This window comes from Carlito syrichta, unplaced genomic scaffold, assembly GCF_000164805.1.
Source record: "Carlito syrichta isolate Samal-C Ts95f unplaced genomic scaffold, Tarsius_syrichta-2.0.1 Scaffold305654, whole genome shotgun sequence".
NCBI classification, from domain to species: domain Eukaryota; kingdom Metazoa; phylum Chordata; class Mammalia; order Primates; family Tarsiidae; genus Carlito; species Carlito syrichta.
Genome location: NW_007249750.1, coordinates 311902 through 324105, shown reverse-complemented (window position 1 = coordinate 324105; position 12204 = coordinate 311902). Strand labels below are relative to the sequence as shown.

Genomic DNA, 12204 nt, shown 5'->3' with positions numbered 1-12204 from the left:
AAAAAAAAAAAAAAAAAAATACAGAAAGTCCAGGCACACTGGCCCACGCCTGTAATCCCAACACTTTGGGAGGCAGAAGCAAGAGGACTGCTTGAACTCAGAGGTTTGAGACCAGCCTGGGCAACCTGGCAAGACCTTGCCTCTGCAATAAGCCAAAAAATTAGCTGGGCATGGTAACGTGCACCTGCAGTTCCAGCTACTTGGAAGGCTGAGGCGGAAGGATTGCCTGAGTTCAGCAGGTCAAAAGGCTGCAGTAGCCATGGCTGTGCCACTGCACACCAGCCTGAGCAACAGAGTGAGACTCTGACTAAAACAAACCCAAAAAATAAAAAACAAACAATCCCCACCTCCATACACACAAAGAAAAATATACAGGAATCTAAGAGGTCAAGAGGGTTAGCATAAGATGAGTGAAGACTGTCCTGGGCATAAGTGACCTCAGCCCGGCTCTGCAATGCCCCAAGCGGGCAGAGGATGCTGGGATTGTAATCATGATGGCCACGGTGAAGATGAGGATGGCAGCTAACATGAACTGAGCCCCTACCCTCCCCAGGTACCACACACACTCGTTTAATCCTCACACAATCCTTTGGGGACAGCAAATTATCCCCATGTTACAGACAAGCAATGGAAGCACCAAAGTCCACTTGAACCAAGGTTATTCTGACACCAAAGCCCACATTCTTCTTCATAACCCCCCACCCTCTAACTGCCCCCATAAAAGGTAAGTTTCTACGGCAAACTGTAACCCACAGTGGAATATATCTCTCTAAGAATGATCAAATGCATTACTCATATAATTATAGCAGATCCATTGACATTTCCTGCTGTTACAGTTTAGAAAATAAACTACAGAATACACAGTAAATACATATTTTCCTTTGCTTTGTTCTCTGACTCCAAAAGGCTCAGAATGGAGCCCAATGGCAGGAGGTGGGAGGGGGAGAAATGGGACCCAGGTTCCCAGAAGGCCTCCTCCCTCTCAAGAACTGGAGGTGGCCAGTGGCCAGGAGATGAGCCCGGCAGCTCAGGCCAGGTTCCTTCCACATGTTCAACACTGCCTCAGTCCCAGTTTCTTTGCTCGTCTTTGTCACTCACCATCACTTGCTTGGCAGGTAACACCCTTCACATCTAGTGAGCCTTTCCTCCTGTCTTTATGCTTGCCTGTCTGATTATCTGTGGAAACAAATTATAAATCACCTCCTCAATGTGACATTAACAATATATTAGGAAAAGTTACCAATCTAATTTTTTAAACCATCTTCAACTTTAAGAATTAGAACACAATTTGAGATGCCACAAAAATCAATACAGGGTAGAGATAAAGACTATGAACTCAGTTTTAAGGTAGCTGACTTTCTCAAAATATCCCACAGAGTATTCTCATACACAAGAGCTTTACAGTTTCCAGACTACATAATTACAGAGTCCCAAACATAAAGTAACAACTGGCAGAAATGACCCTAGGAGAATTTCCTCTATTACATTTCTATATATTTGAATAAAATGGTGGGAAGATTTTGATTCCCATCCACCCTTGCCCCAAAGGAAATAACAACCTTTTATCTATTTTTCTCTATAACATAAGCTCTAAAATATCCCAGGGAGAACCTTCTCTTTTCTAGAGTATCCAGTGAACCCTGTCTGAGGTTATGTTTCAAATGACAGTTCATCTTTCTCCCTCTGATTCCCTCTTTTCTGTGAAGGGCACCACTGCTCTCCTAGGCTCCAAATGGTGCTGTTTTTGGCTCCTTTTGATCCCTGACTCCCCTCGCCAATCACTGACAAAGCAAGGCTGATCTTTCTTTCTGTCCCTTCCTCTGTGCAGCTCCTGGGTACCATGTGTGGTGCTGTGGGCCTCGCAGTGCAACCCCCTCTCACAGATGAGGGAACAGGAAGCTGCTCTGCAGACAAGTGCACAGCAAAGCGGACACTGAGTTCAGCTCCTCCCACCCTGTGGAGCAGCTTCTCTGCCTCATCTTGGCTTCCTCACACAGAGCCCCTCCTTTCCCTGCTCACAGACAGGGTCCAGATGCAGGCCCTTAGTACTATTCCCTCTGCACCATTGAGAAACCTCTTCACCTGCTCTTTTCTTTTCTTTTTTTTTAAGAAAGAAAAGTTATTCAGAAATAAATTAGAGAGAGAAAGAGAAGGAAAAGAGAAGATTCACCTCCCCAAGGTGGGGAAGGGAGACCAAAGCCAGGAAGCATGGCGACAGCCATGGCTCAAAGAGCACATGGCCATGCCAGACTCTAGCAAGGCAATGGTCCCCTGCTCTTTGCTTTTCTACCCAATCAAAGCCATATCCTCTTCTCTTTGGGCACTGAAAGTGAACTTGTCAAGGTCACCAAAGACCCCTTTGTTGTTAACTCTGAAGGCTACAACTCTATCCTTACCTGACTTGATTATGGTACTAGACACAACTGATCCTTCTTTTCAGACACTACTGTTTGCACAGTCCACGCTCTCTGGGTTTTCCTTCCACCTCCTACTCTTTCTTCCTAGTTTCCTTCATGACTACCTCTTCCTCAGTACCCTGGTGTTGCTAAAGGTTAATTTCCAGAGGTTCTATTCTTAGCTCTTCATCTCAAGCAACACAACCTCCTTGTGAGAGTTCATTCCCTCCCACAGCTTTAATTAATTCCTGTGTAGCATCTTAGCCCAGACCACTGTCCTGAGCTCCAGACATACATCTTTTTTTTTTTTTTTTTTTGAGTTGGAGTCTCACTCTGTCACCCAGACTGGAGTGCAGTGGCCGCCCCTGGCCACCACAGCCTCGACCTGCTGGGCTCCAGCGATCCTTCCACCTCAGCTTTCCAAGTAGTTGGAACCACAGGTGCGCACTACCACACCCAGCTAATTTTTTAGTTTCTTGTAGAGATGAGGTCTTGCCAAGTTGCCCTGGTGGGTCTCGAACCTGCGGGCTCAGGCAATCTACTCACCTCAGCCTCCCAAAGCGCGGGATTACAGGCTGAGCCACCAAGCCCAGCTCAGACGTACATCTTCTTTTTTTTTTTTGAGTTAGAGTCTCACTCTGTCGCCCAGACTGGAGTGCAGTGGCCGCTCCCGGCCACCGCAGCCTCGACCTGCTGGGCTCCGGCGATCCTTCCGCCTCAGCCTTCCAAGTAGCTGGAATTACAGGCATGTACTACCACGCCTGGCTGATTTTTTTGATTTATTGTAGAGATGAAGTCTCGCTGCCCAGGCGGGTCTTGAACCCGCGGGCACAGGCAATCCACTCACCTCAGCCTCCCAAAGGCGTGGGATTACAGGCTGAGACACCGAGCCCGGCTCCGACGTACATCTTAACTGACCACTTACACCTACATTTGGATAACCCTCAGGCACTGCAAATGAATTCATTATCTAAAATGAACTCATCTTTTTCCAAATTTGCTCTTTAACCCAGGTCACTAAATAGCATCTACCTTTTTGCTTAAGGTAAAGACAAGTCATCCATGACCTCTCTTTCAACTGGTTGGACAAATCTATGGATTCTACTTCCTAAAACCTCTGTATCTACCCCCTGCTCTGTTTTTGTCTGAGCTCAGACACTTGTCATCCTCTCTAGACTATAACAATAGCCTCCCACATTGGTACTACAGCCCCAACCTTGCCCCCTTCAACCATTCTCTACAGGCAGCCAAGTGATCGATCCTTCTAGAACAAAAATCTGATGAAATCACTCTCCCAATTAAAACACTTCAAAGGCTTGTCCCTGTCTTTAGGACAAGACTCAAATGCCTTGGTGTGGCATCTGGAGTCCTATGAGATCTGGATCCCCTCTCTCTAGCCACCCTGACCTACTTACGATATGTTAGTTTGCCTCCCAAACCTCAACGTCTTGGTACAAACTGCTTACTTTGTACATGGGACTGTCCTCTCCCATGCCATCTTTTTCACCTGGTTAATACTGATCCTCTTTGAAGATGCAGCTCAGGGATCATAGCCTTTAGGAAATCTTTCCTTAAAGCCTCCTCACAACATTCAGCAGTGCTGGGTAACAGCCTGCTTTATTGTCTTGTCTTCCTTGCCAACTGTGAATGACTTGAGGGCAGGGACAGTCTTTTCTTTCTCTTTCCTAGGCAGCCAGCACTGTGCCTAACATGTAAGAGATGCCCGATAAATACATGTTTGCTTTGCTAACACCTGCATTTGCACCTGTGAGCAAATGAAAGTACTACTAAATATAACCACTCTGTCTGTGGCTCCCCTGCTCAAAATCCTTCAGCATCTCAGAGATAAAGAACCTCCTGGCATTCAAGGACAGGTACAATCTGCCCGCAGCAGCCGGGCTTTCAGCTCTCACTTGTGTTTACCGCGAGTGTGCAGCACCAGTACAGCTGCTGAGCCCTCCATCTCTGGAACAGCCTTGACATCTGCTCCTTCTGTCTAAGACAAGACACTGTACCCTCTCCAAAGGCTTACCCCTTCACACTGCTCCTCCTCTAAACCGCATGGAGTCCAAAGCGTTGCTCCTTTCCCTCAGCTTCGTGATGATCAATGTCCATACCACCGCCTGATTAGACTGGGTGATGAGCCTACCATTTGTACCTTCATCTTTTCCCCTCTTATTCCACTCAACACACATTTAGTGGGCACCCACCATGTATCAAGCCCTAAGCTGGGCATTAGAGGTGTGAAGATGAATAAGATATGGTTTCATGTCCTTAAAGGGAGATGGTCTAGTGAGGAATAAAGATGGGTAAACTAAGAGTGACTGTCATCACTTCTGCTCTCTGGGAGTTGGGACAGAAAGGAGGTAGATGGAGTCTTGCAGTTGCATCCAGGAGGGGGAGAGGGAAGAAGGAGGGGGAGGAGGAGAGGGAAAGAGAGGGAGGGAGGGGGGAGGAGGAGAAGGAGGGCACTTTCAGGAGGAGAAAGCTGTTTGTATACAGAGAGCGGTACAGTTGGAGAGAAGTAGCAGTGTGTATTCAGGACAACGCTGAGGCAAGAACAGAGGGAGACTAAGTAGGCTTCAATTTCTACTTAAGCATTTTCACTTTACTTATGTAAATACTAGATCCTCCTGCTTCCAAAATCCCTGTTAAGCTCACTGCTCCCCCGAGTCTCTGTAGCCTTTTATAAATGATTTTTTTTTTTTGAGTCAAGGTCTCACACTGTCACCCAGGCTGGAATGCAGTGGCATCATCATGATGATCATGACTCATGGCAGCCTCGACCTCCCAGACTCAGTCAATCCTTTAACCTCAGCATCCTGAGTAGATGAGACTATAGGTGTGCGCCACCATGACTGGCTAATTTTTAGATTTTTTTTTTTTTTTTGTAGACACAAGGTTTTGCTATGTTGCCCAAGCTGGTCTCTAACTCCTGGCCTCAAGCAGTCCACCGCCTCTGCCTCCGCCTTCCAAAGTGCTGTGATTACAGGTGTGAGCCACCATGCCTGGCCTATTCCAGATGATTCTTTAATAAGAGGTGATTCTTTAATCACCAACAGGCAGAGATGGACCATGTCTCCATCCTGTCTCCCCAGCAGCTGGCTCTCAGAAGCTCTCCTGGGGAACACCAAGGGTATGAATAAGGAAGTGTGGGGTTTACACTTTAAGGAGATCACAAGTTCTGAAAGGAGCACTGAGCCCAGGGCCTCAAACTTAGTGAGTGCTCAACAAATACATACTGATCTGAGGTATCAACCCATCCATGGAGAGAACACTAAACAGGCTTCCGCAGCCAGGGCTCAGGCTCAGTACTGCCTGCAGCTTTGTCTCTGCTCCTGGTTTCCAGTTCTCTAAAACAGGATCCTTAAATTCTGCCCATCTTTTCACCAGAAAGGAGCAGTATTTCCTTGACCTGCTGGGTAAATCCAGGGAATTCTGGAGAAGCAAGGAGGTGATGAGAGAGCTGGTAACCAGTTGCAACCCTTGCAGATAGCAGCTTTTTCCACATGCATACTCCTCCTGCTTTGCCAACACCTGCATTTGCACCTGCAAGCAAATCAAAGTACAGATACACCCTGGCACACCATGGCAGCAGGGACCACAACACTGCAAGAGCACTTCCTCGGGCACTCTCAACAGGCGGGCATTTGTGGAGCAACTCCTCTGTACCAGAAGTACCTCCAGACTGCCAATCCCACAGCCTCCAGTCACCCTTATGCTCCCGGTGCTCTCCGAAGCCTTGGACCACTAGGAACTACCTCCTCTTCCTGAGAAAGCTCACTTTCTCAAATATAGACCAAGCCTCCAACTTTTCAGTGGTTTCTGAGGCCTTCAGCAACAGCCCAACCCTGGCGGCCCACGAGAACACCTGCAAAGTACACTAGGGCCTGGGCCCCACTCCATACCACCTGAACCTGAACTTGTCACATTACTGGCAAGGCCAGTCCTGATCCCCTCCTATTCCCCTGAGCTCCCCTCCCTTGCTTTATTCTCCACAGAACTCAGCACCATCTAATGTACTATATGCTTGTTTTCTGTCCACCTCACTCCCCAATTAGAATGCAGGTTTCTTGTGAGCAGAGATGAAGACATGACCTGGCACATGGTGGTTGTGCACTGAGTTCTGGCTAAACGAATGAATTCTATCCTCAGTACCCCCCTCAGTACCTCAGAATTCTATTCTCAAATGTCTATTATTGCTGGGTTCCAACCTTAGTGCTCAGTCTTCCTATCTCACTTCCTCTCTTCAGGAGAGCTTGCTCAGGCAGGGCCCAGAGTTTTGGCTATTTTTTTGACACCAGAAATCTTCACTAGAATGTTCCAGGCACTCCAGATGTAATAAGTTCAGACCTAAACTCACTATCCCATCTCTGTACAAACCTATTTATTATCTTACCTGCACTTGTTATTTTAATTAATGTTATCAGTGGCCAAGCAATAAATCTTGGTGTTATCCTCAAGTCTTTCCTCTTTATATTGCACAGTAAGCTGGTTCCCAAGTCCTACTGATTATACCTAAGTAACTCCTAAATTCAGGAGTTTCTAAGACTTTTTTCACTCACCTATTTATAAAGATTATCTTGGCTTTTCTCTGCTTGCACAACGAGCCCAAACTGGCCTGCCTCAGTCTCACCTGTCTGGATGTCTTTGTGTACACTGCTCCTCCCATCTTGTCCTCTGGCTAGCCCCTAACTTCTCTTCCAGATCCCAGCTCCCCAGCGTTGTACTACAAAGTACAGTGCATTCAAACTATTTTCACCTGGCATTAGACAGTGAAACCCATGTTCATTTCATGTGCCAGAAGCCAGGCTCAGGGTCTAACCCAGAGCAAGTCAAGGTTTACAGACTGGATGGCATCACAACCACGTGGTATCTTCAGTGAGACAGTGTCATGTGAAAATGACACATGGCCCAGGGAAGAGGGGGCATGTGCTTGGACTTGATTACTTTCCTGGATGCCCAGACCCTGAACCTCCTTTCCCACGTCCGGGAAGTTCCAAGGCCAGAAGGGACGGGGCTGAAGACTACCATGCTCCATATCAGTTAGCGGTAGAGCCAGTGACCCAGGCCTAGCCACATGAGTGCTTCCTCCCGAGTCTGCACTGGAGTGAGTGAGGCAAGGAAGCGAGGGTGTGAAGTCATGCTGCCATAGTATGGCAGCAATACCTACATCCAGGCCTCAACAGGTCAGTTGTGCCCAAAACTCAGCAGTGACAGCAGTGGCCCCTAACCACATGGCTCCTATGGCATACCTAGGGCAGTGGGCAGTTGACCAGCTAGCTTCCTGCCTCTTTTTCCAAAACTGGTCCAGAGCTTTCTTGTCTAATAGGTAAACAAATCTATGTCCTTCATAAAAGATTTCTTTTCTGCTTAAGAAATGATTTGTTGTATATAACCAAAGACTCTAGCTGGTCCATGGCCTTTAATAGCTCCACCTGCCCTCCCAAGGCAAGAAGGCCAGTTGAGATCTTTGGACACAAAGCTGGGAGAGGAGGGGGAGAGGAGATTGGACAAGGCAGGTGGCTCATCTGGGCAAGATGGGTAAGATGCCTAAATGAGTGGTGATCAAGTAAAGTTACCAAATGGTCCAGCACAATGTTATGACTGTATCACTGACTCTGCCTCTCAGTCCCAGCTCTGTCGTATCCTGGCTGCCCAACTCTAAGCCATCATCAAACTTTTCTGAGCCTCAGTTTCTTCCTCTATAATAAAAGAATGTAAGTAATAGGCATGCATACATTAAAGCTATTCTAAAGAATTTTTTTTAAACCCTCAAACCAAATGAAAACACCCTATGAGCCTGCCAGGTAGGCCTCTTATCATAACAGGCTGACATGTGCTTTTAATTTTACCCCGACTGTTCTATTCCCTGCGATTTGGCTTCTGCCCTCACCAGTCACTTCTCCAGGTCACAGATGAACTCTTGGATCCAAAAGCTAAAGCTGCATCCATCTCTAGCCCATACTCTCTCCCTGCCTTCTCCATGCGCCTCAGCCCTGACTGTTCTTGATGTTTCCCCTTTTCCTAGCCCTTAGCTTTGGTGACAGTCTCCAGATTCCCTCTCCCAGACCCCTCCCCTCTCAGCTCCTGCTTCCTCCTTCTCTGAAGGCAGGTGGTCGTTCAGAATCTGCCTCAACCCTCCTCTCCTCTCCTGCCATTCTCCTTCCTCAATAACTCCACCCTGCTTTACCATCCCTGGGCTCCGTTTCAGTAGTTCCACATCTGTGTTACTTGCTAATGCTCTGCAAGAACATCTGTGTTACTTGCTAATGCTCAGGTCAGAAATACTTGCATCTCTAGTCCTAACCTCTCTGTAGAACACAGGAACCAGTGCCCAGCAAGTAAGAGCAGAACAAATGGACAAAGTAAATAAACAACCCACTCCACTGTCCACCAGAACTTCACAGGCAAGGCTTTCCACATTTATCTTCCCTAGTCCTACCGCCACTCCCTATATCTCCAGGCTCAGAAACCACCTTTTGAGGAGTCTTTTGGTTTTCTCTCCTCTCAACCATGGCAATGCTGGTATTCTTATCTCTGGTCTCCTTCCATGTAATCTGTTATATACATACTCTAAGAGCATCTCAGAGCTCGGATGGCATCATGCTACTCACCTGCTTAGAAGTCCTCTGAGACTCTTACTGCCTACAGATGATAGCTCTAATTTCCTACCTAGCATTTAAGGGTTTTGTTGTTGTTGTTGTTGTTGTTTTTGAGACAATGTTTCACTCTGTAGCCCAGGCCAGAGTGCAGTGACCACAGCTCATGGCTCACCACAGCCTCGACCTTCTGGACTCAAATGATTCTCTTGTCTCAGTCCCGAGTAGATAGGACTACAGGTAAACACTACCATGCCTGGCTAATTTTTTTTAATTTTTTATTGAGATGGGAGGTCTTGCTTTGTTGCCCAGGCTGGTCTTGAACTCCTGGCCCCAAGCAGTCCTCCAACCTCAGCCTCCCAAAGTGCTGGAATACAGGCATGAGCTACTGTGCCCAGTCTAAGGGTCCTTATTGATCTAAACTTCTCTTTCCCTGTCTATTCTTTACACCAATCAAAATGCAATATTTGCTTTTTCTTGAACATACTCTGTGCCTATTTTTGTTGCCAGAATGCCTTTCCTTTCACGCCTCTCTTCTTATTCAAATCAGTCTCTCCCTGTCTGGAATACTCTCCTTCCTGTGGGCCATGGCACCACTGGCCCTCTCATTCCTGCCAATCCTTCTCAGCACTTGCTCTGTGTGCCTTTGTATCAATGTGTCTCTTTTCATATTAAAGCCCTAACTGCTCTTGGAGTGCTGCAAGAACTATGCTACAGAGCTCTGGTGTCAGCCATTCTATTCAAGTGCCAGCTCTGCCACTTCTTAGATAGATATCCTTCAACAAATTACTTTGCCTTTCAAGGTTCCTTGCCTGCAACAAGGGAATTCCATCTGTAAAATGCTTATCTCCTTGGGTTATTCCAAGGCTTCAATAAGCAAAACTGTATATAAAGCACTTAGCACAGTGCACTGTGCACTATAGGTGCTCACAAGGCAAATATTTTCAAAATGAATGAATGAACTGTTTCTGTATTCCAGAAAGCACATCACTGACAGTGCAGAAGAATGGAAGACAAAGTCTCCTCCTCAGCAGCCCTAACAGACTAGCTGGGCAACCAAAGCACAATGCTCAGGCACGGCAGGGTGGCATGAGTGTCTACACAGACACTTGATGGAGATCCTCCAGTCTGAAGCCAGAGTGGCCCTTCATCACAGTCCAGCCCTGTCATCCTTAAGGCCAGAGCAAAAAGTGGCTTACTAAAGCCATGACACATGTCTGAAGGAAACAGGTGACTAACAAGCAACTCCAAGCCAGGGAAAAGCATTTGCAGTAACAAAGACATGGGACAAGCAGATCATGTCTAGGGATGGTTAGGAGACAAATGAGGTGAGCCAAGTCTTAGGGGCCCAGCTGCCTCCCTGGAGGTTGGAGGTGATGGCCATCAGGGCAAATGAAAATGTCCTTGTTGAAGGATGGTGGTCTAACATCCAACCCTGCCTGCCTCTTAAAGCACAGATAGGTTCCAAAACCACCCTTTACTCAACACATTGTCACGATTTCATGCATTTCAGCTGACCAGTTCTCTACCCATAGGCTGAAACCCACTCCACACCTGTGACCCTCTGATTCACAGTCCACCCTGGGGAGTCAAGGAGAGAAATGTTGCTATGGTGCTAGGAAAATATGGTCCTGCCACTGTACCATGCAAGCTATTCAGAGTAAGGATCTGTTTTTTATTTTTCCTAAAATTTAACAGACTCTAAGAATAAATATGGGTACCATACCTGTATGAGAGTCAGACAGAACACATTCTGATATTTTCTCAGCCTAAAAAGGAATTTTAAAAGGCATTAGTTCCAATTGCCTGGAAATCTTGCTGGGATGTGCCCGCATTCCAGGATGCTCCTCACGTACCTTACTACTGCCATTGCACACTCTGATAATGGACACATAGTGTCTAATTTTTCTGCAAGTAGAAAACAAGGCATTATTTATCTCCTGACTAATTTGATGGACATGTTGTTAATCTGTCATTATGAAAAAAGCACCTCCCCTTCACAATACACAAAATGCTTTACTTTTTTTGTAGCCAAGGTCACCAATAAATAAACAAGAATTTACAAACATCTTTTGGCTTATCTGTAGAAAACATTAGGTCATAACGTTTTACTTCAGTAAAAACAAAATTCTTCCCAAGTCATCGCAACAGATGATAAAATATACATTTTTTTATAAAATGTCCTGCGAATTAACCAGTCACAGCCTTTATTTCCTTAACATGTTTTTATTTTCACAACCCTTTACACTGATGCTCTTTTTCAGGGAAAGATGTTCCAACATCTGCTCATATCATGGAAACAGCCACAGGCCACATTGGGTGCCGGGGTTCACACTGAGCTCTGCTAGCTATAAGTCTCAAACAAAGCAATGCAGGCTTAGCTCAGAAGCTGCTGACTCTCTTCATTTATGTATTGTTCCTTCAGTTTTTTCACTTTTTCCCCTTGATAATCAAGTCCCTATATACTTATCACAAAAAATTTGGAAAGGACATAAAAGGGCAAAGAATCAGAACAGAGAATCCACAGAGATCCATCTCCCCGAGGCAATCACCAACTGGAAGCCAGGCCTGGTGACAAGGCACGTGAGTGATGCATCAGCGCTGAGGTCTGCCGCCTAGCTCTGCCATGTACCGGCAGTCGGACCCAGGGTCAGAAACCTGACCTCTCTAAGCCTAAATTTCCTCATCTGTAAAATGGAGATGATCACAGTGCCAACCTCACAGGGCTGCAGTGAGGATGAGATGAAGTGGCATCTACCAGGCACCGAACACCTGGTTGGGGAAAGGGGCTCAATGAAGAGCAGCAGTCACTATAAGAGCTGTTGCTCCTTTTTCCTTCGCATGATTGAGATTACATACTAGGTATGACATCATATTTTACTTTTTTGCATTTAATATATCATGAACTTTCTCCTTGTAATTTAATTTTCTATGATGACCATTTCTATTTTTTTGTTCTAATCTTAGAACCGGTAAATATGATTATTTCTAATGGCTGCATATTTTACAGTTGGGAGTTCTACAATTTAATTTCATAATTTTCCACCTTCCATATTCTTTCTTTAAGATAGGTTCTGACTTAAATCACTCTACAAAAAAGACAGCTGCACACACATGTTTATTGCAGCACTAGTCACAATAGCAAAAACATGGAACCAACCGTGCTGCCCATCCAAACTGGACTGGATTAAAAAAAAAAAAATGTG

At 46.0% G+C, this 12204-nt stretch overlaps 1 protein-coding gene across 1 annotated transcript in view; it reads right to left on the bottom strand.

Annotated features, from left to right (window-relative positions):
- The window catches only part of PDE8A (phosphodiesterase 8A), a 148966-nt gene that overhangs the window by 26091 nt on the left and 110671 nt on the right, over positions 1–12204 (bottom strand). Inside the window, exons 10-12 of the mRNA XM_008062089.2 lie at positions 10855–10906; positions 10725–10767; positions 1099–1176 (exon numbers count right to left, since the gene is read on the bottom strand). Of these exons, the coding sequence (XP_008060280.1) occupies positions 1099–1176; positions 10725–10767; positions 10855–10906 (173 nt within the window). The remainder of the gene's footprint in view (positions 1–1098; positions 1177–10724; positions 10768–10854; positions 10907–12204) is intronic.